Genomic DNA, 27,654 nt, shown 5'->3' with positions numbered 1-27,654 from the left:
CTAACTGCTATAAAACTACTGCAATTTTTCAGTGTGCAATGTATCTTTTCTAAGCTGCACAGTGCCCCAGCTCCAGAATAATCTTTGAGAATTTGAGAACGAGTGAAAACGCTATGAGTCTCCCAGTCTTGACTTTCACTATTACCAGGTAAATATTGTTTCAATAAGTTTAAGTAATGTCTCAAGAAAAATAACTTTATAACCAGGAAAGTCTTAAGAATTAGATTTATTTGCCGAGTACATTTTCACACACAAGGAATTTGACTCTAGATGGCGCACAGAGGACTTGCATGGCACAATTGATTCCTTTCGACGATCAGTGTGTGATGAGTGTTTCTCTGAACCGACTAACAATTTCCTTCAGAGTCAGCCTGTACCCTCAAGGTTGCACTGTCATATAGCCTAACCCCATCTCCCGTGGACAGGGACTTCCAGAACCTGGAAGGCCCTGTTCCTCACAGCTGGGATCAGGAAGGAGGTGTGCCTACACACCACCAGACAGGCAGTCTAAGTCAAGAAGGCTGAAAAAAAACAACCTTATATTCAGTAATGGTCAATTAACATTGCATGCCTTTATTGTACCGTACGGGACTGATCCAGTCCCATCTAGACCACGCGGTAAGGGAAGATAGGAGGGGGGTGGAAGAGGGGAAGAGAGGTGAAATAAAAAAACAAAACAGAATTGGTCCTGTTAGTGTCCTCATAAATCCCTTTGGGTCTCTACATACAGGAGAGAGATAACGTAGGACAGCGAGATGGAGGGAAGGGGGGTCTACAGCATCGTTGTGTTGGTCTGGTGTTCTACAGCATCGGTGAGACAGTCTCGTGTGCTCCCTGGTGAACAGAAAATGACTGCGGCGTACCAATGTTACCACTGTCTTCCTTTCACAAAGGAAGTCAATGGGGATTTGTGAATGCACTATTATTAGCAAGTGACCACAATCTTACAATCCGAAACAGGCACTTCACCAGCCCTGCCGCGCGAGCGACATGAACAGATCAACTCTGTATTTACATTAAATTAGATTAAGTTACATTCAAACAACATAAGACTCTTGGGTGTTGGTATAACTAATGAATGGTGGTGGGAGTGGATGATGCAGAGCATGCTGGGTAAGTCAGGGGACTCTGCTGTAAACGAAGACATGGGCTCCTGATTGGCTACTGCTGCGGCCACTGGTGTCCTCTAGTGAGGAAGGTCAAAGTTCAGGTGCCTCGGGCGCTAGGGTTTGTCTGAGATCAGAGCACAGTCAAAGGAAGCAGACAGAACCTTGCAGATGGACTGGGCCTGCTCCTGCAAAACACACAAAAGACCAGAGACAAGGACTTGGAACAGATCTTCATGTGGAAGATGCTCTGACATGTATCATAAACAACACAGTAGTCAACCCTAACCCTCTACATCTGCTCATTTTGTGGATTGGCCTAAGTTTCGATATGACTTTGATAAACACTTTAATATCACTGTCTCTTTCTCTCTTTCACATACACTCGCGCGCACACACACACGCACGCACGCACGCACATGCACACACACATAAACACACACATACACGCACGCACACATACATACATACTCGTGCATACTCACACTCTGGTGGCAATTACTGTGGCACACTTGGACAAACGATATAGTCAAACACTATTTGGCAACAGGTAAGCACTATAGGCACAATGGTCCCATTTTGGTATTTCTCCTTGTGTGTGAGAATGGATGATGAATGAGCATAGAGTTGGGAAGGAAAGGAAGTGAAATGTTAAGAGTTGATTGTGAGCAGATAACCCTGGCTGGTACTTGAAATTAATTTGTAGGCCTACAGAAAGATGTGGTGGTATACGTTTTCTATGTCAATAAAGTACTAAATTCAAATGATCGCAATTGTTATAAGCCAACATTTAGGAGTATATTGTAGTGCCCCTCTGATCTATCCAAACATCTGAAACATATCTTCAGATAACCAAATGCTCTGTCTATTTTGTGAGTTCTGGCAAGTAGTAGTACATTGGCTTTTCCTACGTTAAATGCAATTATTGTTAGTCGCTTTGGATAAAAGCGTCTGCTTAATGACTGTAATGTAATGTCTATCTACTCACTGTTTACAGTAAACTATTAAATTCATGCAGGGAAGAAGGGGCAGTGAATGGTGTAATAAGCCACATCTTTAGTGGATAACCATTGTCTACTATAAGTACACTCAAATTGCTTACTCCAACGCGTAATGGTGCCATATATGTGAACTGCAAGGGCTTCCACACCCATATATGGACAGGTCGTTTGCAATGCGAGAGGTTAAGCTACATCACTCAATAAAGCACTGCCTACCTACTTCATGTCTATGCAAATGATCCTGGCTCAGTGCATGATAATATTAGAGATTTCTTCTCTTTCTACTGTCTGAAGCTCTGGACAGGTGGTGTCTAGAAGATAGTTTCAGGTGCTCTACACTGCCCCCTCTTTCCCGAATCACCTTCTAATATTTTCATGAGTTTGAATAGATTTATTTTTGTTTTGATGACAGCTCTTTTGCACGCCAGCAGCTTAATGTTTTATTTCTGGGAATCGTAATAACAGTGGTCACAGTGCCCAATGCAAAGATTTCTCAGGAATGATGTCCCTCCTCCTCAGTGATGGCAAGAACAGTCCAGGGGTGAGTTCAATCTGAAAACGGTGTGCACCGTTTTGCCACGGTTTCCGGGTTGAACGACATAATTCCTCGAAACAGTGTGAAACGGTGTGCAACGGGCTTTGAGGTAGGTTTTCTCTCGTTTGGTTGGTGCGTTGGTTGGAGGTGTTACCCAATCACTAAACGAATAAATAAACCCCGCCGGACAGTAGGTGCAACAATTGCGTAACACACAGGGTGTTCAATGCACCACCGTAAACCTTTTTGTCAGGGCTGAACTCACCCCAGATGAGCTTTGCCTCCCAACACTCCCATGAGCGGCCCCGCCTACTTTGCGTCAAACTTTGCGCGATCCTGGCAAACGCACCTTTAGGCGGCACACAAATTCCAAAACGCCTATTGCGTTAGACTGACGATAGCGCCGGTGTGTTTGGCGCTACAGTGGGCGGGACCCAAGATCTCACCGCGCTGCTGCACTGGTAGACCCAGATGCTGCACTCCTGTTGCTTGGTGTCGGTGGTGTTGAGGGCCAGCAGGTTCTTCCCGGCCCCCAGACCGTCATCATAACACAGCATCCGAACTATCAGGTAGAGAGGATGGCGATGCAGCACTTCCTACAGAGGACGAGATTCAGACAACGCCTTCAAAAACCATGGAATACAATAGATACACCGCAATTAGTTACATCATATGTTTATATAGGGCGTAAAGCCCTCATGCTAGCAGTGGGACGCTGTGGGATACAGAGGAACTACTTGCTGCGGTCATTTCGGTGTTATTTACAGCGAAGGAGCCACTCACACACTGGTCCATGGAGGCCACTTTAACTCCGTACTTGGACACGCCCAGAACCATCTCCTCGTCTCCGGGCACGAATGGCAGCTTCCCTTCTTGCTGCGAAAGGGAACAACACAGGATCATTTGAAGATACTAGTATTACCTGAGGAAATCACATAACTCACCATTCAAATAAGATGATAAAGCTGTATAGGGTTTTGAGTAACCATGTTTCCATCCACTTGTCAATCGAATTGTGTGAGGATCACTAAAAATATGAATGCGAATAAAGCCAGTGAACGTGCGTTTCCATCTAGAGCTTTAAATGGGATAAAGCATTTATCACAAAAGACTTTAATCGAACAAGAGAAAATCCGATGAGATCGACAGTACAAACTTTTTGTTGATTTTCATGATTTTTAAATCGCATTTTACTGTTTCCATAAGGCATTTTTAATTCGATATAACTTAATTCGCATAAAACGTGTGGATGGAAACATGGCTAGAGGCACCGCTGGTCTCTAGTGTTACTGTGATGCCCAGCAGCCTGGGGGCAGGCGGGTTCTGACCTGCGCTGCGTCGATGTAGCTGATGAGACCCAGTGGCTCCTGCAGGGTCTGACTCATGTCAAAATGCAGCTTCTCGATGGCGCCCACATACCTCACCCTGAACTCTGCACACGCCTCTGACACACTGTTACCTACAGGGCAGAGAGGTCAGGGGTCAGACAGTAGGCACAGGCCTACGGTATGTGCAGGCAGATGTACTAGTCTGGGTCCCGACCTTCGAATCAACCGAAGTTGACTGATTGGTCTGGTGTTGCTACATGAAACAGCGGTTTCTCCAAGAAAAAAATGGGCGGTCCAATTAGCGCCACAGGCAGGACTAACACCGTTGTTGCTATTGTCGAGGACCCAAAGAGGAGTAATAACAGTGGCTGTTCAATGGCGATTAAAAGTACCAATTACTTTGAAATCCGAACAGCACTCTGCTTTGAATGCATTTATTCAAAGGAGAGATGATTTTTTTGGTTTTCTCATATTGACTTAAAATTAAGTTAAATTAAGGCAGATACATTGGTCTCTCATGATTGGTTAGGGAAAATCGAATCTCCCTCCCCCACGGAAATCAGTTCGAGTGGAAACAACGCCAGACTGAAGATCTCAACAGGGTGTAACAAGTTATTCTATCTGATATCAGGCTACAGGTGTACTGACCTGAGCTCTTGGTGGAGTCTGTATCGAGGCTGGCGACTGTGCTGGATCTGGACAGACCTCCCACACTGGAGTCTACCGACTAGATGACAAAATACAACAACACACAACACCATTCAACACAACACAGTTACAAATCTACAATTTTGTCAAAACAACATTGATGCACCAGTTTGGTGATGATCTCAATTCTATTCAGTTTTTTGGGGGGTTGGGCATTGGATGGTGGGGTAAGGGGTTGGATAGTCAGTTTAGAGGTTGCACGGTCAGGTTAGAGTTGTAGGGTCAGGTTAGAGGTTGGAAGGTTGGGTTAGGGGTTGAATGGTTGGGTTAGGGGTTGGATGGTCAGGTTAGGGGTTGAATGGTTGGGTTAGCAGTTGGATAGTCAGGTTAGAGGTTGGAAGGTTGGGTTAGCAGTTGGATGGTCAGGTTAGGGTTGGAAGGTTGGGTTAGCAGTTGGATAGTCAGGTTAGGGGTTGGAAGGTTGGGTTAGCAGTTGGATAGTCAGGTTAGGGGTTGGAAGGTTGGGTTAGCAGTTGGATGGTCAGGTTAGGGTTGGAAGGTTGGGTTAGCAGTTGGATAGTCAGGTTAGGGGTTGGAAGGTTGGGTTAGCAGTTGGATGGTCAGGTTAGGGGTTAGACGGTTGGGTTAGCAGTTGGATAGCCCACCTTGCTCTTGGTGCTGATCTCACTGCTTTGGGAGCTGCTGCTACTGTGACGCTTTTTGACCTTCCGGAACATTCTTCACCATGACGACGCCAGCAGTGCTTCTGCCTTCAAGCCTCCCTGCAGCAGACAACCACAATATAATATTATCTCACACACACACACACTGGAGTGAGAGAATAGCTTAGTCTATACGTTGACGTAGTGCCGAATAACTCCACCGCTTGTTTTGGCGAAAGTATGGGTGGGGTGGATTGTTTATCCTAGCAACGGGGTTCCGTTACACAGAGGACACATATCTAGGATCATTCATTTAGCGTTACTAGTTTGACAAACAATCGTTTTAGTAGTTGGCTTGAGCCCAGTGCAACAAGTGAAAGTGGTCGAACCTGAGGAATAGCCAGTTGATTTTGAGAAGTTGGAAGTTTTGATACATTGTAGAGAGACGTATTGCCTTTCTGAAGATATAATGAGCATTATTAGAGTTCTTATACAGTCAATGGCTTTGGCGTTATCCCTCATCCTAGGGGGAACCATCGTACACATTGATTATGATCAACACAGTAATATGATGCTACACAAGAAGGGACGGAGCTGACTTCACTTCCTGGGGGATCTGGTCATTTGATGTACTGTAGAGCACTGCTCAATATATTCTACCAGTCTGTTGTAGTGCCATCTATGCGGTTGTGTGCTGATGCTAACAGGATGGACAAAATAATGAGGAGGGCTGTACTGGACTCAGTGACAGTGATGGTGGAGAGACAAATGCTGGCCATCATGGACAATGTCTCCCACCCTCCTACACGCTCTGGTCAGGAGCACCTGCAGCTATTACTGTTCAATGCATCTCCTGAAATTTCATTGAGATCCCATAACTCGGATCTGCCATAGTCTCTTGCTTATCATGCACTAGCCGGTCCTCATCTCTCTCTACAACTACAACGTATCAAAACTTCCAACTTCTCAAAATCAACTGGCTATTCCTCAGGTTCGACCACTTTCACTTGTTGCACTGGGCTCAAGCCACTACTAAAACGATTGTTTGTCAAACTAGTAACGCTAAATGAATGATCCCAGATATGTGTCCTCTGCGTAACGGAACCCCGTTGCTAGGATAAATAATCCACCCCACCCATACTTTCCCCAAAACAAGCGGGGGAGTTACTCGGCACTACATGTGCTCGTCTATACCAAATAAGTGGCAATCATGAGCGTGATGCACAAATACACAGGGCATACCTTCGACTGGGATGTGTTCTAAGCCACTTCTATGGCTGTGCATGGGGCTGTTGTTTGGTCAAAGTAGCGGGCTGTGGTTCTTTCTATTTAGGGCGGACTTGTATTTTGACACTTCACTTCCTTTGAGATCCACCTAACTTCAGTTAAAGGGGACGTACCTGTAATTCAGCTAAACAAATGTGTGTTCTTCTAAAAAAAAGTCCAAAACCCCGTCATATCATTCACTTATTGAAGACACATTCAGTTGATTGAATACGATTAATTCATTCGAGTATACATTTGTTTTGTATTAACATAGCTAATTTCTAAACTATATCAAATATAAACTGGTGTGGAAAGCATCCCATCCACAGTAGTGAGTTTCAGCTCTAGGAATCAATGACTACGGCTTGATTTCGCTTCGGTAATATTTTGACTGTTGGTCACACATGCGAAGCTCAGTCAACACTTCGAGGGAAAATTCAATGCAGATGTTGAGCTTTTCCCCCCCACAGATGATATAGTGCCTCACTGTACTTTATTCTCTTCGCCAAACTGATACATTATGGCTGCAAAGCATAATCAGTCCCACTCCCCGCGGAGGGAATCGGCCAACTCCATTCCCACACAGCAGATGGCGCATTTTACAGATTGAATTGTATTTCTCTGCGCGCTCGTCGCATTATACCTCCATGGCTCGTGGTAGTAACGTATTCCCCGACAATGAGCTCCCATTTGTAAACAAAGACAAATCAAAATAAACACTATTTTAGTAACTATGTCCAAATTAAAGAGCATTGTTTGGCCGCAAGTAATACTATTTGGCGACTCCATCACTCAGGTAAATCAATGAGGGTCGGCCCACTGTTGTATAATAGTCTAGCTAGCTAACGTTACCCACTGGACATAACTTTCTTTCAGTTCTCGTTCTCAGCTAACGGATGGGGGTCAGACATCGCCAACAAACTAGCCAGGTCAGTTTTAATCGTAAAACATATAGACTACGTGCTCACTTGAAACTTGCAACGTTAATGTAAATGAAACTGTTGCCCAAGCCAAACGGGAGTGAATGAATGAAGATTTTGTCCCGCCAGAAAATGTGACGTGGTGAACAGAGGGTTGTCGGGCTACAACTCGAGGTGGGCGAAGATCGTCCTGCCCCGCATCCTCCGCGCTGACGGCCAGGCTCCTGACACACACATAGCGGCAGTCACGGTCTTCTTCGGAGCAAACGATTGTGCTCTGAAAGGCAAGTGAAATCTCTCTCGGTGAATACTCACTAAACCCTTCTAGTGTGTGTACAACCAGAGGGTGTTCTATCTAGACATGTCTACGTCTGATCCCGCCCCTCAACTTTTCCAGATAAGAACCCGCAGCAGCACGTCCCCCTGCAGGAATACTCGGAGAACTTGAAGGACATCGCCAGACTCCTGGGGTCAGCGGGTGTACCTGCAGACAAGGTCATCTTCATCACGCCTCCTCCTCTTCACGAGGAAGCCTGGCAGAAGGAGTGTGAACTGAAAAGTGATGTGCCTTTCTCACATGTGCACACAGACATTCATAACAAAACAACAAACATCTTTATTCATCATACAGGGAAACACACATCAAACAGTGTCGGGAGGCGGCGACACCGAAACACACACACACACACACACACACACACACAGAGGAGCATCCACCGATTAAATTCTTCTCCTGCTCTTAACACATCCTGTTGTACTTCCCCCAAGGGCACCTGGGAGCAGACCAGACGGACAGCGTTAGCGATCTAATCTGTTCGTCTGCATGTTTTTCGTATTGGGCTATGGGGGTAGACCCTAGCGAACACAGGGAGAACATGCAAACTCCACACAGAAAGGCCCGGGGACCTTCTTACTGTGAGGCGACGGCGTGGCACGATTGCTCTCCCTCCTGAGCTACGTGCTGACCATGACAAACACACTGAAGCTGTGTTCGGAATCGCTCCCTATTCACTGAACTATATGCACTATATAGGGCGTCAGCCATTTTGTTTGTAGTGTCCGAATTCTCCACGGATTTTCGTTCCCTATATAGTCCACTATTTATTACCCACAATTCACCTTGATTTGCAGGGAACAGTGCATGTACCCTACATTTTCTCCGTTCCCTAGGTAGTTCACTACATGGTGAATAGGGAGTGAGGGAACGAGGGAGCGATTCCGAACACAGCTTGAGTCTCTCCTGTCTCTCACTCTTTCTCTAACTATTCTTCCTCTCTCTCTCTCTCTCTCTCTCTCTCTCCCTCCCTCCCTCTATCCTGGCAGGTTGTCCCCTGAACCGTCTGAACGCGGAGGCGGGCCGGTACGCCCAGGCGTGTGTGCAGGCAGCAGGTCAGTGCGGGGCCACCGCGCTGGACCTCTGGACTCTCATGCAGAGAGATGGACAGGTGAGGTTTCCGATGAACTACGTCTTTGTTTGGACGTAGTGGACTCATGTACGCTAATGTGCGGCACCCGCAGCAGTTATATGTTGTGAAGGGCTATACTGTAGTGTAGGTCTATGTTGTGAATGACTATACTGTAGTGTAGGTCTATGTTGTGAATGACTATACTGTAGTGTAGGTCTATGTTGTGAATGACTATACTGTAGTGTAGGTCTATGTTGTGAAGGGCTATACTGTAGTGTAGGTCTATGTTGTGGTGAAGGACTATACTGTAGTGTAGGTCTATGTTGTGGTGAAGGGGATTTATACTGTAGTGTAGGTCTATGTTGTGGTGAAGGACTATACTGTAGTGTAGGTCTATGTTGTGGGGTAGGTCTGTGCTGTGGTGTTGGGGTACAAGAAGTCTGTGTAATGGCTATAATTGTGCTGTTTATCATGAGTTTCTGCTGTAGTCCCTGGCTGAGGCTGTGTGTTCTAGAGTGAAGCTGTGTTCGTCTCTCTCCAGGACTTCAGCGTGTTCCTCTCAGACGGCCTGCACCTGTCGGAGAGGGGGAACCAGTTTGTGGCGGAGCACCTGTGGGGGCTGCTGGAGGGGCGGGTGGCCCACCTCCCCTTCATCCTGCCTTACTGGGGGGACGTCGACGCCCAGCACCCCGAGGACAGCCTGCTGCTCAGTGACCCCTGAACCCCGACCTCAGCACTGGGCACGCTACGAAAGCGAATACATGACGAAAAATATGTCGGAGGAAAACCGTGGACAGGCCCGTGTCATTGGAGAAGCCTGTCGCATTGGACAGTTTCTAATGTGAATAATTATTATTATTATTTTTTTTGTATGTACGCCATTACAGTAAGAAATTACAAGGGGGTGCATGTGGAACATAGAGGCATTTATTAATCCAGAGCATTCAGTACTTACTGTACATGACAGGACATGAAGCCAGTGTGTACAATAAGACCTCAACATCTAATACGCTGAACATATTGAAGAGGCAATAGAAAAGTGTAGCACAAGCTGACAATATTGGCACAGATGTATTCAAAACAAAAGTGGTTCTCAGAGTACTGGGGAAATAACACTTTACCACAGACTGATATCACTGCTAGCCACCCCAGCTTGTTGGCAGCAGTATTTCAGCTTGGAGGATTCTGCACATTTCTATTGCAGTAAAAGTACAGACATGTTCAGCTCAACTTCAGAAAGGCACTACTTTTTCCTTAGAGGGATTCTCTTATCAGGGGTAACTGATAATGCACATAATCCAAATAAAAGTGATGAATTCCTCCATTTGTTGACCTGAGTGCTCAAATAACTTTGGAATGATGATGATGATGGGTCAAGTTCACGGGCCGTAACCCTGACCCAGCCTGACTCAGATTCTGATATACTATAGATGGTGGTTTATACCTTTTTATAGCAGACGGTAAAGGGAAACATGTTGTAGCAATCTGTTAGAACATGTTTTCCATTATCTGTGCTGGACTCAACCTCTGTTCCAAAAGAGTCTGAATGTCTGGCTCTGTCAGTAACTCTTGGGGAAGGCAGCCAGGTGACCGTGATGGGGGCTTATAGACCAGATGTTTTCTCTTCCTATTCAGCTACAGAATTGTTAATTATGGCTGATTTTAACCTTGATTGGGAAACAGAAACATCTGACAGTTTTAAAGACCTAACTAAACCAATATGTCCCAATGTGAAATGTAGGTCCAGATCTTTGACATTATACTCACCACATGCCTCAGAGATGCTCATCCAATGGAGTTTTTCCCTATTGGCTGTATTAAGAATGTGAAATGATGCTGAGGGGTTTAAATATGTGATTTGAGCAGGGCGTCCCTCATAACTGGTCCAGACCTGGCCCTTGCATATTCCTCCAACGTTTTTAATACTATTGCTGACAATCCTGCTCCTTTTAGGAGACGACAGATATATGGTTCGGTTCTCACCTGAGCTCTCAAAAGCCAGATAAACTGGGGCTGTTTTGGACAGTTTTTAAATAATGTTGCCGACTGTCATAATGTTTATCTGTTCTAATGCATGCTGCTTTTGTAGTGCTTTGCTTTGTAGCCAGGGCACAATTGAAAAGGAGACTTTTGTCTCAATGGGTTTCCCGGGTGAAATAAAAGTAAAAAGAGAAATAATATATATATTTATAAACACAGACATACAATTTCCAGTGAAAATAGCAATACTTCCCAGTGCAGCACTGACTTGCGTGTTAAACACTATTGTATTGTTTACTACTGTAGGTCCAATGGAGTTACATGGTCCCGTCAGATAACCTGGCCAGTCTTTAGCAATCAGTCTGGATTTGTCATTTCCATACGTAGACCATAACGACTTAACTATCCCACCTTTCATTAAGCATTAGCATTCCATGTGAACATCAGGCCGTGAATGATTTGTCTTATTCACAGACTGCAGGTGTGGTAGGGACAACAGGGTCACAGTTCTGACTTGCAGCTAAAGGTTCAGCCCTCAGTGACAACAGAAAGGCAAGGATGTGGCAGAACATGACATTTACATCTGACAGTAATAAAAACAAGAAACATGACTATTTCAAAAGTATCAACTCAACAAAAAAAAAAGAACATTTGACCTCCGCCCGATTGTGCTGAACCCAGCAGTGGACTGACCTGAACCCAGCAGTAGACTGACCTGAACCCAGCAGAAGACTGACCTGAACCCAGCAGAAGACTGACCTGAACCCAGCAGTGGACTGACCTGAACCCAGCAGTAGACTGACCTGAACCCAGCAGTAGACTGACCTGAACCCAGCAGTACTGACCTGAACCCAGCAGTAGACTGACCTGAACCCAGCAGTAGACTGACCTGAACCCAGCAGTAGACTGACGTTAGTCATGGTATACAGACAACCGCTCAGTCTCTATCCTAACCTGCAGTCACTGGCATTACAACAATACTGGAGCACCGACTGAACTTAATTTGGTTTGAATTCAGATCTTCCAGCTGAGCTAACAGAACCTGTACTTTATTTGGCTCTGTGCTGATCAGAACCCTGGGTTAAATATAGACAGATATTAAAGATACCCAACATTCAGGTATCAACCACACGGTCTGGGTGTGAGGGTGTGTATTATTATGTCAATGAAATGAAGTATACATCATATAGCTATATCCATCTACAAGCATTTGAATATTGGTATGCATGTCCCCTAAAATGCATACTGCGTCTTTGAAACGTCTCTCTCTCTCAGCACTCCGTCTCTTTAGTGTCCACGCAGGCCTGTCTCTTGAGGCGGCGGTGGTGGTGGTCCCTGGACGGGGGGCTCTGCTCCGTCAGATCCTCGTAGGAAGCCTTGGTGGCGAAGGAGGAGCCGGCTGCAGCTGCTGGCGCTGCGGACAGGAAGTCCTCCTCCTGGACCTCCTCTCCCAGGTGAGAGTCGCCGTTGGGGTCCTCCTGGATGGTGGGCAGGACCTCGGCCTTCGGCCCCCCTGCGCTGGCCGGGGCAGGGCCGCAGCTGGGACCCGGGGCCGGGGTACTGCCGCTGGCCTGGGGCGGGGCCCCGCTCTGGGGCTGCTGATGCGGCAGGAAGGAGGGCGTGGTCCGGGCGGCGGAGAAGGAGGGAGGCGGAGGAGATTTGACGATGCGCACGGACGCCGACTCCAGCTCTGCGTTCTGATGGGGGAGGACAGGGGAGGGGAGACAGGCGGTCAAGGCGGTGGCTACGTCGTTGTCGGAGACTGAGGCTGGCTGAGTTCCATTCCATTTCCAACTCGTATTCATTCAAATCGAAAGATATTGTTGCTTTGAGAAGCCTATGGATGCGTTGGAACTGAGTGGAGCAGCAGACCTAGTCTGTTCCCAGCGACACTAGCGGGACGGAACACACACTCACCATCCAACAGAACAGCCACACACTGACCATCCAACAGAACAGCCACACACTGACCATCCAACAGAACAGCCACACACTGACCATCCAACAGAACAGCCACACACTGACCATCCAACAGAACAGCCACACACTGACCATCCAACAGAACAGCCACACACTGATCCAGTGTTAATTTTGAAAGCAAATTTTGATTTAGTTTTAGACAGTCTTTTGACTAAAATGCTATTTAGTTTTAGTCATCCGAATTGTTTTAGTTTTAGTCTAGTTTTAGTTGACTAAATAGCATTAAGATTTTAATCGACTAAATCTACAGTAGATTTAGTAGACTAAAATCGAATGGGTTTAGAATGTAATGTATTATTTAACCATTTCTCTAGAATTTCAAAACGCATATGGAGGAAACATCTATTAGACTGACAGACAAAGCTACTGAATGACATTTCTATGTGCTCTCCTTGCCTGTGTTCGATATTTTTTCAGCGTGAGCCACGACTTTCACAGAAATCTGGGAATTCTGATTGGATCTCTTTCCAAATCGTCCCTCCATAACATTTTCATCTAGTTTTTATTTGTTGATGAAATGTCAATAGATCTTGTCATAGTTTTTTATCATCATAAATTCGTTTTTATTTAGTTATTGTCTTGTGACAATAACTAAATAAAAGTCATTGACGAATAATTTTTTGTAATTTTCGTCGATGAAATTAACACTGCACTGACCATCCAACAGAACAGAGCCACACACAGATCTTCCAACTGAAAAGTCCACACACTGTCAAACTGTAGGCTACAGCTCACACATGACAGTCTAACATCAATGCCATCCAACATTGACCGTAAACAGCAGTGGATGCAAAATCTGTGTGCATTCGGCCTCACAAACACATTGTACAACTCCTCAGAGACCTTGTCAGTGCAGCATCATCATCATCATCATCATCATGTGACACCAATCGTGCACTCTTACCCCATCCTCCAGACCAAGCCACGCCCCTCCCACTCACCTGAGGGCGGGGCTCTACTACAGACTTCCACCATCTGCTGCAGTTCCGCAAGGGGGAGGGGCCAAGGCAAACAGTGACGGACAGGTCATTTGATCTGAAGACTGAGCGCTCAGCCCAGAGGTGCTCAGACGGCCCGACTGACTCATGCTCCTCATGTACACCGCCCCAACCAACGCATACCAACACCAACGTTGGATTGCTGTGCCATGTTTGTAGTGCCTGTTGGCATTGGTTGGATGAATTTTGCAGCTCCATTTTAAACTTCCAACATGCTAACAGCAACTGCCAACTTAAAACTAAATTCATACTCAGTTGACAAGTGTTGTACGACAAATGTCTGTCCACAGAAAAAAAATGTCAACCGACATTTAGCGTTTACACTTCAGCGAAGTGTCTGATCACCTCCATGGTAACTTGCAGACGCAAAACATCACACTCAGAGCTGTTTACATTGTTTACATTGCGCAAATGATGGCCGCTGGACCGGCGCCGGTGGCTGAAATAGACGAGATTATAGAAGAGGAGGAAGAGATTTTACATTTGATTTTGTTGAGAGAGAAGAGGAAAAGAAAGAGAAGGTAGTCTGTTCGTCCACTCAGCAGAACAAGAGAAATTCAAGGGGACCTGCTTGTTCAACAGATGAGATGGACGAGGAAATGCACGTTCGTTATTTTAGGATGTCCGCTAACCAAGGAAGTCAAAGCATATCCATGGCAACGAACGCGCCTTCTATCTAGCTATCCAATCACAGCTGTGTGACGAAAGTGACGGCATCTGCGACATTAGAAAGTTTGGTAGGTGCAAGACACCCCTGTCTGACACAAAAACGTGTCGACGGTGACGTCATTTCTCTCTGTCGTACGACGAAGTATAAATTGGCCTTTAGAATGCTGAGTGTTAGGAGTCGGTTGGCGTTGGTTGAGGCAGTGTGCAGGCACCTTAACATAGGCTCGCTCTCTCATGCTCTCTCTCTCTCTCTCTCTCTCTCTCTCTCTCTCTCTGTGAGGTCAGGTTGGGCATATTAGTGGAAGTGGCTGCAAACTAGCACATGTAGCTGTTAGTGAACATGGCATCTGGTTAGGTGTGTGTCATGGAATAGATGGAAGAGAGGAACTTACACTTGGGAAATAAAAAGACTTGGTGTTCTCCTCGTACTCCTTGTCAAGGTTCTTGTCCTACAGAAGAAATAACCAGACATGTCACGTAGGACTGTGCAATAAAATCAATACAGAAATATTTGTCCCGCGATACTGTACCGATTTTCAGGGGCACAGTATTGATACATAAAAAATATAAAAGGGAAATATACAGAACAAGACGGAAGAGACATATACAGTCATGTATAAAATGAAGGATAGAAGTCAATCATCAATACATTATTCATGATTTAAATGGATTTAAAATGTCCTCTCATTCCCTCCGCCCTCAGGATCACCTCCAGGGAGCGGGGGATGGACTTCTATTTTCAGCTCTATTTTTACATTTTCAGTAAATTATGTAGAGTATTGCAATGTATCGCAATATGTATCGTATCGCAATATATTGTGATCCTTGCCAATACCCAGCCCTAATGTCAGGGCAGCAGGAACAGAGAGGGGAGGGTTGGATCAGGATCATAATCGGAATGGATGAGGGTGAGGAATGGATGAGGGGAGGGGAGGAGGACCGTCTCACCACGCAGTGCACCAGGATGCTGAGAGGGATCCAGAACACCAGGGAGAAGACCACCACGGAGCCCACGATGTTGTCAGCCAGGAACTTCCCTGAGATGGTGGGGGGGAGGCAATCAGCATCATTTCCCTGTCAGTTCACATTCTTCCTTTTCACGAGTGGCAGACCTCTCTCTCTCTCTGCAACCCCCCCCCCAACCCCCCCGCACTCACCGAACGTGTTGATGTCCAGCTTGTCGATGAAATCCCACAGCCTCTCGATCACATCCTGGACGTGCTTCATGCATTTCCCCTGAGGACGAGAACACCAGAGGGGACGTCAGGCAGGACAGAGTGAAGTCACCTCCCCGTCCTGCTGGGTTCAGCGCCACAGGAAGTGCCGGCTCACCCCCTCGTCGCAGAAGCCCACGGTGCAGGGCTTCCCCTTGCGCAGGTACAGGAAGTCGTCGTTGGGCTGGACGAACGGATGGCAAGCGCCATCTTTGTTCCGGCAGCACACCTTACAGGAGTCCTCTGTCTCTGCAGGGGAACGAGGGTCAGGTATGATGGGCAGTTTGTTGGTGCATCAAATCTCGCTGAATACGCCAGAGTTATCCAGGTAGGAGGAGTATGTTTTGTGTTATGCGTCCAGGATTGTGTGTGTGTGTGTGTTTGTTTGCTCACCGTTGCAAGCGCAGGGCTGCAGGTTCTGCAGGGCCTCACAGAAGGGGATACACTCCCCTCCATGACACCTGCCGCTGTCCACACATGTTTTGTTGTCGGGGGCGTCGTCAGGGGCTGGGCACTGGCTGCTGTTACCTAGGGGACAGGTGGTAGATCCGAAAGTAAACAAGACTTAACGTCCTCATATGGGCACACCTCATTCGGTCTGTGTCTTTTAACAAGAAGAAAATAACGTTGCATTGTAGGCAGTGAGTGGATGGAGACGATGAATCGACAGCTGTAGTTCCTGCTCGAGTCCACTGGGGGGTGCTGTCTTACCTGTGCAGCGAGACATGCCCTTGCAAGTGGCATTGATGGGTTCCTGGCAGACCTTTCCTGCCCGCTCATACCGGCACTTCTTACAGCACGGGCTGTTCCTGTCACTGGAGGGAGAACAGGAAACACCAGAACTCAGAGAGACCAGCCACAGTGTGTGGACGTAGGTGTCTCTTTGAATCAGTGTCATGATATACCTGGAGACATCTTGTTGATGTGGGGTAGAGTGGCTTACATGGAGATATGGCACTTTGTCATTGACATTCTGAATGCTATGACCTTGTGTTTGACTTTTAACATGATTCTGTAAAATAAAATGCATCTATCGATATCAAGTGTGTTCTTCCCAAAGCCACCATCTGAAGGCGCGCGTCATCAGCTGTGTGTTCAGGAGAGTGTATCGTTCGTTGGCTGTGTGTTCAGGAGAGTGTATCGTTCGTTGGCTGTGTGTTCTGGAGAGTGTATCGTTCGTTGGCTGTGTGTTCTGGAGAGTGTATCGTTCGTTGGCTGTGTGTTCTGGAGAGTGTATCGTTCGTTGGTCGTGTGTTCTGGAGAGTGTATCGTTCGTTGGCTGTGTGTTCAGGAGAGTGTATCGTTCGTTGGCTGTGTGTTCTGGAGAGTGTATCGTTCGTTGGCTGTGTGTTCAGGAGAGTGTATCGTTCGTTGGCCGTGCGTTCTGGAGAGTGCGTGTTCAGGCCTACCTACCTGCACTGAGCACTGGGTCGGAACTTGCAGTCGGCGGAGCAGCAGGGGTCGTCGTTCATGTGGAGCAGCCCGGGGTCGCAGTCCTCGCCCTCCTCCACGCGGGAGTTCCCGCACACCTTGCTGTTCCTCTCGCGGAAGCACACTGGCGCCTTGAAGCGCAGCGTCTTCCCTATGGAGATCCTACTGCAGGCAGAGAAACGCTGGGGGGAGAGAGAGAGAGAAGGGGAGACAGAGAAAGAGAGAGGTAGATACAGAGAGGGAGAGAGAGGGAGGGGGAGAGTGTAAGTGTGTATGTGAGAGTGTGTGTGTGAGAGAGAGAGAGAGAGAGAGAGAGAGGGGGGGGGCACTGTGCTGTGCCGCCAACGACGCTGGGACCCGGTGACCGGCGGCAGTACCTTGTTGTTGTAGTTTTCTCCGCTCACGGCGATGGGGTACATGACGTACTTGCCCCCGTCGTCGTCGGTAGGGGCGCAGATGTAGATGTTGTCGGGGTCGTGCTCTGCCCCGAAGTTGTGTCCGAGCTCGTGCGTCGTCACCAGGTCCGCCTCCTGCCGGGAAGATAGACAGACAGAGAGAAAGACGGGGGGAGAGGGAGAGAGAGAGAGAGAGAGAGAGAGGGAGGGAGGGAGGGAGGGAGGGAGGGAGGGGGAGAGAGAGAGAGAGAGAGAGAGAGAGAGAGAGAGAGAGAGAGAGTTGAAGACAAGCCACTAGCATTTAGCTTCCTGCCGTTCTGAAAAATCACATCCGTTGAGCCAGACTACGAATTGCGCAATACAGGATGACAAGCTCCTCTGCCTTGTAGAGTTCAATTAGAGTGTACCGGTGAGACACGGGACAGACAGGAAGAGGAAGTGACTCACCTTGGTGAGAATGGTTTTCCCATAGTTCTTTGTGCTGGTCAGCCCGGTGTTGAGGTAGCTGGGCTTCCTGACAGAGGGAGACGGGTAGTATGCTACAAACAAACAAACAAACAAACAAACAAACATGGAGCTTTTACAAGTTCATTGAAGTTTGAATGATAACATTGTTCTGAGGGTGGATGAAAATTTTACCCAAGAAAAGTTTATCATTAGGGGCTAGGCAGCGTAGCTGCCGGAACCCTATTGTATTTGCCTATATTATTATTATTATTATTATTATAATTATTATTATTCTCCATCTTCCACTGAAGTCTAACTTCCCGTGGACAAAAAATCACCAAAATTTGCACAAAGCTCCAGTCCTATACCCAAAGTCCTCAACCTGCATTGTAGGTCAATAAACCTGAAGGTGGCGCTACAGCAACAGTCTAAAGTTTAAAACTTTAAAAAAAATCATAACAAATCAGCCATAGGTGCTATCACTGTAAAACCACCACGTGAATGTAGTCCCAAGTGAGACAAAACTTTCATACGCTTTGACCTTGCAGGAATTTTGAAGTCCATCACTCTGATTTCTTCATAAACTGTAAAACCTATCAAACCTATCTCCTCCCACATTTTTTGTTCAATTGACACCAAAATCGATCTACTGTATCTTCAGACTGTCCTTACCAAACGATCCTCACAGATTTTTGAAATATGAAAAATAGAGCCTACAGCACTTCAAAAAGTTTTACTGTTAACAGTTCTGTATACAGTTCCTATTAATTCTCGCCAAATCAATGTCTGATCATCCTCATAAAAAGTGACAACATTGGCCACATATTCAAGATGTAGTATGATTTTTTTCAGAATTCTATCTCAAAAATTGAATTTTTTAAAATATGTTTAATTCTGTCCTCTGAAACCAACACTTCATACAGAGAAAACTACGTTACCCACAATCCAACGCAAGCTCCACGAATCTGAGACATCGCTGTTGGCAACCCTACCCCACCCCCGCCGAGGATTACAATGACTAAATCGATTGATTGGCAACTGACTGAGTACACAGCTGCTGAAGTTAATGTTCAATTATGAAAAAAAAGCTAACAAAACCTGTAACCCACATTTTTCAATCAATTAACACTAAAGTTGCTACACTGGATCTTCAAACTGTCATTCACAAACTCATTGACCAGATTATTGAATTATCAAAATTGAGCTTACAATGCATCAAAATGTTTTACTTATTATTATTATTCTCCATCTTCCACTGAAGTCTAACTTCCTGTGGTCAAAAAATCACCAAAATGTGCACATAGCTCCAGTACTATACCCAAAGTCCTCAACCTGCATTGTAGGTCAATAAAGCTGAAGGTGGCGCTACAGCAACAGTCTAAAGTTTAAAACTTTAAAAAATCATAACAAATCAGCCATAGGTGCCATCACTGTAAAACCACCACGCGAATGTAGTCCCAAGTGAGACAAAACTTTCATACACTGTGACCTTGCAGGAATTCTGATTATTATTATTATTCTCCATCTTCCACTGAAGTCTAAATTCCCGTGGACAAAAAATCACCAAAATTTGCACATAGCTCCAGTACTATACCCAAAGTCCTCAACCTGCATTGTAGGTCAATAAACCTGAAGGTGGCGCTACAGCAACAGGCTAAAGTTTAAAACTTTAAAAAATCATAACAAATCAGCCATAGGTGCTATCACTGTAAAACCACCACGTGAATGTAGGCCCAAGTGAGACAAAACTTTCATACGCTTTGACCTTGCAGGAATTTTGAAGTCCATCACTCTGATTTCTTCATAAACTGTTAAACCTATCAAACCTATCTTCTCCCACATTTTTAGTTCAATTGACACCAAAATTGATCCAACTGTATCTTCAGACTGTCCTTACCAAACGATCCTCACAGATTTTTGAAATATGAAAAATTGAGCCCACAGCACATCAAAAAGTTTTACTGTTAACAGTTCTGTATATAGTTCCTATTAATTCTCGCCAAATCAATGTCTGATCATCCTCATAAAAAGTGACAACATTAGCCACATATCCAAGATGTAGTATGATTTCTTTCGGAATTTTATCTCAAAAATTGAATTTTTTAAAATATGTTTAATTCTGTCCTCTGAAACCAACACTTCATACAGAGAAAACTACGTTACCCACAATCCAACGCAAGCTCCACGAATCTGAGACATCGCTGTTGGCAACCCTACCCCACCCCCGCCGAGGATTACAATGACTAAATCGATTGATTGGCAACTGACTGAGTACACAGCTGCTGAAGTTAATGTTCAATTATGAAGAAAAGCAAACAAAACCTGTAAAAATTAATAAACATATCTCATCCAACATTTTTCAATCAATTAACACCAAACTTGCTACACTGGATCTTCAGACTGTAATTCACAAACTCATTGACCATTGTTGAATTATCAAAATCGAGCTTACAACGCATCAAAATGTTTTACAAATGTTTTACGATACGAATGTACAAAATGAACATTGGAATGTCAACTTTCTTGTTGTCCTATTCTCTCGCTTATTGCTCCTAAACTTGTCGGAAATTGCCTGGCCCCGCCTCATCGCTGCGAAGCAGCTTTAATTATGTATTATAATTCTCAGTTACTGTATGCTAAACATCATGCTTCTAAAGAATGTGGGTTGTATAGGTTTGTTGGGTCGGTTGCATTCTCATTGCAAACGAACCGGATCTAGGGCGGAAAACGCTCCAGGTCTGGGAACAACAAGCTAGGGGTGAATAGTACACCGGAGGGTCCTTACGTTTGGGGCAGAGCCCCCCTAGGGCCATGGCCTTAGAGGGGGCCACGTAGGCCAGGCCCAGCGTCCCCTCGTCAAAGTCCTGGTAGGTGAACAGGTGGGCCAGGCACACTTGGGAAGCATTGTCTGCCATGTCCGAGCTGAATTGCTGTATAGAGAGCAGTATAATAGTGATTCAAACAAACAAAGCAAAAACAAACAACTTCACACAGTGAACATCAGAGTGATGAGTCCCTTCTTACCTCCAGGAGTTTCTTCACGTCCCACACCTCCTTGGCTCTGCCCGGGCTGCCCTTCATGTTGTAGTGGGACCAGGTTTTGCCCGTCATGCCAGCTGGCGGCCTGGTGGGCTCCTTGTTGATGATGATCTGGAAACACAGAGGTCAGGCTCAGGGTCAGAGGTCAGGGTCAGTGCCTCCATTCATTCCCAAAGCCAGTGGAACAAATTGGATTTCCCCACCCACACAATGACAGCTTTCAGCAACTATTTAAAAAAAACTGTCCCCAAAACTGTCCCCAAATGGAATCAGTAGTGCAGTTATCCTCAGCTTCAGTCCCCTGCTTTGTGTTGACTGACGCAAGTCTGCACCAGGAAACGACAGTTACTCCCTCATCTATTGGATATGCACACCTACACACACACACACACACACACACACACACACACACACACACACACACACACACACAGACGCCTCACCTGTTGGATCTGCACACTTACACACACACACACACACACACACCTCACCTGTTGGATCTGCACACCTATACGCACGCACGCACAGAGATGCCTCACCTGTTGGATCTGCACACCTACACACACACACACACACAAACACACAGAGTTGCCTCACGTGTTGGATCTGTACATCACACACACACACACACGCACGCACGCACATACGCTCGCACACACACACACGCACACACACAAAGATGCCTCACCTGTTGGATCTGCACACCGTAGTCTTTGAACTCGTCATCCCAGGTGGTGTTCCTGTAGATATCATCCACTCGGTCTATCAGCTCGATCTGGAAAAGAAACATCACAGACACCAGCTGAAGACCAGGAACACAGCTGTACCACTAACACTAACACTAACATCACAGACACCAGCTGAAGACCAGGAACACAGCTGTACCACTAACACTCACTAACCCTAACATCACAGACACCAGCTGTACCACTAACACTCACTAACCCTAACATCATAGACACCAGCTGTACCACTAACACTAACCCTAACATCACAGACACCAGCTGTACCACTAACACTAACATCATAGACACCAGCTGTACCACTAACACTCACTAACCCTAACAACATAGACACCAGCTGTACCACTTACACTAACATCACAGACACCAGCTGTACCACTAACACTAACCCTAACATCACAGACACCAGCTGTACCACTAACACTAACCCTAACATCACAGACACCAGCTGAAGATTAGGAACACAGCTGTACCACTAACACTAGTGATGAAAATGGCTCATCAGCCATTAAATCCCTAGAACTGAAACACCCCAAGTTCAAACACCCCAAGTTCTCCCACACAACTTCCCTTTTCTGTTCCCTACACTGGCTCCCTGTAGCAGCTCGCATCCAGTTTAAAACTCTGGTACTAGCCTAGAGGGCAATGAAAGGAACAGCCCGTTCCTACCTCCAAGCCATGGTCAAACCCTATACCCCTCTCCCGACCGACTGGTTGCCCTGTCACTCCAAGGCCTCTGCGGTCACTCGACACGGTCACGGCTCTTCTCTGTCCTGGCCTCACAGTGGTGGAACCAACTGCCCACTGACGTCAGCACAGCAGAGTCGCTGTCCATCTTTCATTGCAGGCTCAAAACTCATCTCTTCAAGAAGTACTACCACAATTCTCCCTCTTAAGCACCTATTGTATTTTAGATTGCTATTTGCACTTTGTCTGTGTGTGTGTGTGTGTGTGTGTGTGTGTGTGTGTGTGTGTGTGTGTGTGTGTGTGTATACGCACCAGGTAGTTGAGTGTGGTGCTCTCCTCCCCGCGGCCCATGTGTTTGAAGAAGCGGTAGTCGGCCACCAGCAGCAGAGGACAGGTGTTCTTCTTGTGGTCGTGGGCGTGCCTCTTCTCTCTGTGGAGGGGCTCTGCAGGGGCCAGACAGACACACTGTCAGACTACCAGACAGACAGACTACCAGACAGACAGACCACCAGACCGACACACTGTCAGACTACCAGACAGACAGACTACCAGACAGACACACGGTCAGACTACCAGACAGACAGACTACCAGACAGACACACTGTCAGACTACCAGACAGACAGACTACCAGACAGACACACGGTCAGACTACCAGACAGACAGACTACCAGACAGACACACGGTCAGACTACCAGACAGACACACGGTCAGACTACCAGACAGACCGACCACCAGACCGACACACGGTCAGACTACCAGACAGACACACGGTCAGACTACCAGACAGACAGACTACCAGACAGACACACAGACAGACTACCAGACAGACACACGGTCAGACTACCAGACAGACACACGGTCAGACTACCAGACAGACCGACCACCAGACCGACACACGGTCAGACTACCAGACAGACACACGGTCAGACTACCAGACAGACAGACTACCAGACAGACAGACTACCAGACAGACAGACTACCAGACAGACACACACTGTCAGACTACCAGACCGACACACGGTCAGACTACCAGATCGACACACGGTCAGACTACCAGACAGACAGACTACCAGACAGACACACGGTCAGACCATCAGACAGACAGAGACAGACAGACACACACACACACACACGCACACGCGCACGCGCACGCGCACACACACACGCACACACACACACACACACACACACACACACACACACACACACACACACACACACACAGACAGGCCATCAAACAGTCAGAGAGAGAGAGAGAGAGAGAGAGAGAGACTCAGAGTCTTCAGGAAGACACCAGTAACCGGACGCCCCTCCCTCCCTCTGTCCTCCCTCCTTCTGACAACAGGACTTTGGGCGTCGCTGCAAAGAGCCTTTGCAGTTGACAAGCAAAAGCTTCCCTGATAACACCTCACATTGGACAGGTCCAAATGGACAAGCGGAACAGAAAGACAAAGATCTGTTAATACAGATGAATACATCCATGGTAGGATAGCAGGAAACCAGGAGAGTCCACATCTAGATGCAGCCCCGAGCTACTACCCACGGCCGGGGTGCGTGGGTGGGCGGTGGGTTTGCTGCCATGGCTCTCAACAGCAGAGCGAGACCCGCAAATCAGTCATAAGAGCTGCCTTGAATGTGAATGCCTCGGCCGTGACTTTCACCTCCATTTGCCAGTCAGTGTTTTTCCCAATAAGAGACGGTGTGAGACGTCCCCCCTTCCTCCATGTTGTCATTCTAATGAGCTTTAGATTTTCCGGGCAGCACAAAAGAATCAAATCAGCAGGCTTTACATAATAAGCTCTCTTAGTCTAACCAGTGTTACAGAACATTTAGTCAGGAAAGGCTTTTATTAACGGGAGACTTTGCCTACTGCCTCCTCTTCCTCCTCCTCCTCCTCCACCCCAACACTCCTCCTCCTTTACTCCTACACACAACCTAACCTCTTACACTGCTCACTCCCACACACACGTTTTGCACAACATCAACGGAAGCTTTCTTGTAGCACACACACACCAAAACTCAAACAAACACACACTCCTAACACTACAGCACCTCTACCACCAACACACTATCATCAGTACTACCCACACATGACCCCCGCCGCTTCCCATTTCCACACACACGCACACACACGCTCTTACCCTGCTCTTCCTGGGCGTCCCCAGCCCTCCTGGCCCCCTCAGGCAGCAGGTCCTGGGCCTCGGCGTGGACGTAGCCGCACACCCTGGGAGAGGCGAGGCGGCTCAGGTTCCGGATGGCGTCGGAGCGGTACACCAGAACCCTGCCGTCGGGAGGCGTGTCCGTGAACCTCCACAGAGGCTGGGGGAGGGAGAAGAGGATGTGAATAGGGCTGGGTTTAAAAATTTGATTAATCGATTCTGAATCGATTCTGAATCAAATGATTCAGAATCGATTCATGAATCCCAAAATCGATCTTTTATTAAATGAATGAATGAATGAAGGTATGAATAGTTCATTAATTAATTAATTAATTCATTCATTCATTCATTCATTCATTTTTGGAAATCAGTATCGATACCCAGCCCTAGTATTGATGTGTTGCATAACTTGGCAGTCATGTAATTAAGGTTACAGCAACAAAAAAAAACAGGCTTTAGTAACGCTAACCGAATCAATATTGAATTGAATCGAATCTAATTGAATCGTGATAATCGATTCTGAACCTTGTGAATCGGAATTGAATCGATTCTTGAAATTCGACTCGATACCCAGCCCTAGATGTGAACGGAGAGGGAAGGAGAGAGGGAGGGCATGCAGAGGTATGAGAGGATGAGAAAGAGAGGGAGAAAAGCGATCGGGGTGGACGAGGAGGTAGGATTTGTTTACATGGATCTTTCAGCAGTAGTATCGACATGATGGGAATTATCATTACCTCTATGTTGTACTCTGCTTCTTCTGTCAGGATGTGTGCTGAGAACTCATCCCCGTCTATGTGGGCCTGAACACGCGAGTGTTCCTCTCCTACACACACAGGGAAAAGGCTAGAAAGTAGGCCTATTATTTTACACACACCCACACGCGACAAGGCAGGCTCACTCACCAACAACGTGCCCGGTGAAGTAGTTCTGGAGCTGAACGTCGTAGGTGCTCTCCTTCCCCTGTTTGTCTATAAACACGGCTTTGAAGTCGTCTGTGAACAGGCCTGTGTTGGTGGTCAAGTAAAGCTGGAAATGTCTGAGAGAATAAACAGACGAGTTTGATGTTGAGGACCATTGTGTAGGCTATGCAACTAACCAACCAGAACCAAGCAGGAATATTTAGTAACTTTAACCTCAGAAGGTTGATATCTCACAATATATATTCCAGGAGGTTTAGGGTTAGGGATAGGCCTGATATTCAGTAGGCCTCACTACCAACACTAGATACTCTAAATACCCAACCTCTCTGAGGTCACAGCTAATTGAGAAAGAGCTTTTCATTTCCCCAAATGTCTTGTGTTCTGCCTTGGGCAACTGAGGGGAGAGCTGTGCAACAATGATAACAGGACTATTCTTCTTCCTGCCGAATGTACAGTGTATAAGTACCCCCGGAGTGTTAGCTTTAGGATTAGTACAGATTCAGATCTTTATTTGTCACATGTAAAACAAACATACAGCGTACAATCACAGTGAAATGTTGCTGCCGGCTCTGTGATGTGCTCAATTACAGATAAGTTACACATACACAATGTACAAAATTACACAATCAATTTGCACACCCATACAATATAGTACAGTGTATATGTACCTCCGGAGGGCGCTGAATTGGACCAGACGCTCCAGGTGAGACTGGGTGTCCACGTCTCTCTTCCTCACAGAGTGCTGATGCAGGTCAGACACCGGCAGCACCTCGAAGTCAGATAGCATGGAGCTGAGGTCCTCTGGGGTGAAGAGGGAGCAAGGTTAATATCCTGGATGTACAGTGGCACTAACAAACTCATATAGAAACCAACAGACAACGTTGCTTTTAGAAAGGTTTAAGCGAGACAGTTTCGACTGTTGTGCTAGACCTGGGTTGGCTTATCATTAGGGTTAGTTCTAGGCTAGTCTTGCATAGCATTTGTCATTTTGAGAATATATAACAGTGTAGTACAGTCATTGAGCATGTCCAGTCTTCATCTGGGGTAACAACACCCCACCCCTCACCCCACAGACACAAGGTACTTGGCTATCAACGTTTCATCACACAAACTAGGTTACCAATATACGGTTCAATCTTTCTACATCATACAACAATATATGCCTCCCTCCTTAACAGTTTGACACGAAGATAAACAACACTGTGCTGACTAGGCATAGGTTAGTCTAGCTAGCTAGCAAATGTGTTAGCAAAGTATCTGTGGTGACAGCCAAGGTATGGTAGCCAATATTAGTCTAAGTTAGCCTTGTTTGATCGAGTTAATTCTCTAGCCATTAGTCTAGCTAGCAAGTCTAAGCTACTAGCAAGATATAGATGGATAGCGGATCTTGATAGATAAATACATTTCTAGTACAGCAGGATGAACTTCCTGCTCCGACCTACTCGTTAGCCTAGCTACGTAGACTACGTACGTTAGTAGGTTAAGTCTGTCTAGCACTAGCTTTTGCTTGTCAGCCGAGACTTTTCAGTTGACAAGCAAAAGCTAACATTGGAGATACCGTTAGCAGTTGAAAGACTCGTAATCGCTTGTCTAATTAGCACTAGGCATAGCTAGTTAAAAACTAACGTTAGCACTATCTAGCTAACATGACTAACGTTACCACCGGCTAGACTAGGCTACGTTACTCACCGAACTCTTTATTTTCCTGAGTTTCCACCTTTGATGTTCTTTCATTAATCGCACAATTGGCCAATGAAGGAGCCAACAAGGCAAAAAACACGAGATACATCATTGTAACGATATAACGGCTATAATTTACAACAGCTACATGTGTCATTGACATTGATCAGACTTGCTAGCTCCTGCTAGCTAGCTAGCTAGCATAACAATCAAGACAGAAGAGGGACGTGAACTTTCCAAACCCGGAAGTACTTTTCTCTTTAGGAGGAAAAAACATCGTGCTGCGATAACTAGCTACATTACAGCATTCATATAAATGCACATGGGTTTAACAGTGGAAAGGACACAAGACACGTTAGAGGTGACCTTGAATAAATATCAAAATATTTTGAAGTCCGAGCTGTAGCCGTATGACGCTGCCCCTGGGTTGCTGTCTGAT

General features: G+C 46.3%; 3 protein-coding genes across 3 annotated transcripts; 1 reads left to right on the top strand and 2 right to left on the bottom strand.

Moving 5' to 3' along the window:
- Positions 1-213: 213 nt before the first annotated feature.
- On the bottom strand, positions 214-6,578 carry itgb1bp1 (integrin beta 1 binding protein 1). The gene is made up of 7 exons (XM_084451176.1): positions 6,523-6,578; positions 5,284-5,400; positions 4,619-4,697; positions 3,971-4,101; positions 3,426-3,518; positions 3,089-3,238; positions 214-1,294 (listed from the first exon to the last, which is right to left on the bottom strand). Exons 2-7 carry the CDS (start codon positions 5,353-5,355, stop codon positions 1,223-1,225), a joined length of 597 nt encoding a protein of 198 aa, XP_084307302.1. The 5' UTR covers positions 5,356-5,400; positions 6,523-6,578; the 3' UTR covers positions 214-1,222.
- Positions 6,579-7,200: 622 nt separating this feature from the next.
- On the top strand, positions 7,201-9,595 carry iah1 (isoamyl acetate hydrolyzing esterase 1 (putative)). The gene is made up of 6 exons (XM_084450887.1): positions 7,201-7,342; positions 7,423-7,475; positions 7,596-7,750; positions 7,864-8,025; positions 8,790-8,911; positions 9,414-9,595. Exons 1-6 carry the CDS (start codon positions 7,280-7,282, stop codon positions 9,591-9,593), a joined length of 735 nt encoding a protein of 244 aa, XP_084307013.1. The 5' UTR covers positions 7,201-7,279; the 3' UTR covers positions 9,594-9,595.
- Positions 9,596-9,604: 9 nt separating this feature from the next.
- On the bottom strand, positions 9,605-27,404 carry adam17a (ADAM metallopeptidase domain 17a). Its single transcript, XM_084450886.1, has 19 exons — positions 27,225-27,404; positions 26,204-26,336; positions 25,518-25,651; positions 25,350-25,438; positions 24,598-24,775; positions 22,768-22,898; positions 21,714-21,800; positions 21,011-21,136; positions 20,772-20,916; positions 17,987-18,078; positions 17,522-17,674; positions 17,127-17,326; positions 16,425-16,528; positions 16,107-16,241; positions 15,832-15,962; positions 15,657-15,735; positions 15,448-15,536; positions 14,892-14,948; positions 9,605-12,549 (listed from the first exon to the last, which is right to left on the bottom strand). Exons 1-19 carry the CDS (start codon positions 27,376-27,378, stop codon positions 12,124-12,126), a joined length of 2,643 nt encoding a protein of 880 aa, XP_084307012.1. The 5' UTR covers positions 27,379-27,404; the 3' UTR covers positions 9,605-12,123.
- Between the last annotated feature and the right edge of the window lie 250 nt (positions 27,405-27,654).

The sequence above is a fragment of the Borostomias antarcticus genome, assembly GCF_949987555.1.
Source record: "Borostomias antarcticus genome assembly, chromosome: 16".
Lineage (NCBI taxonomy): Eukaryota > Metazoa > Chordata > Actinopteri > Stomiiformes > Stomiidae > Borostomias > Borostomias antarcticus.
Note: the sequence above shows the minus strand (reverse complement) of the source record. Positions and strands in the feature narration are given on the sequence as shown.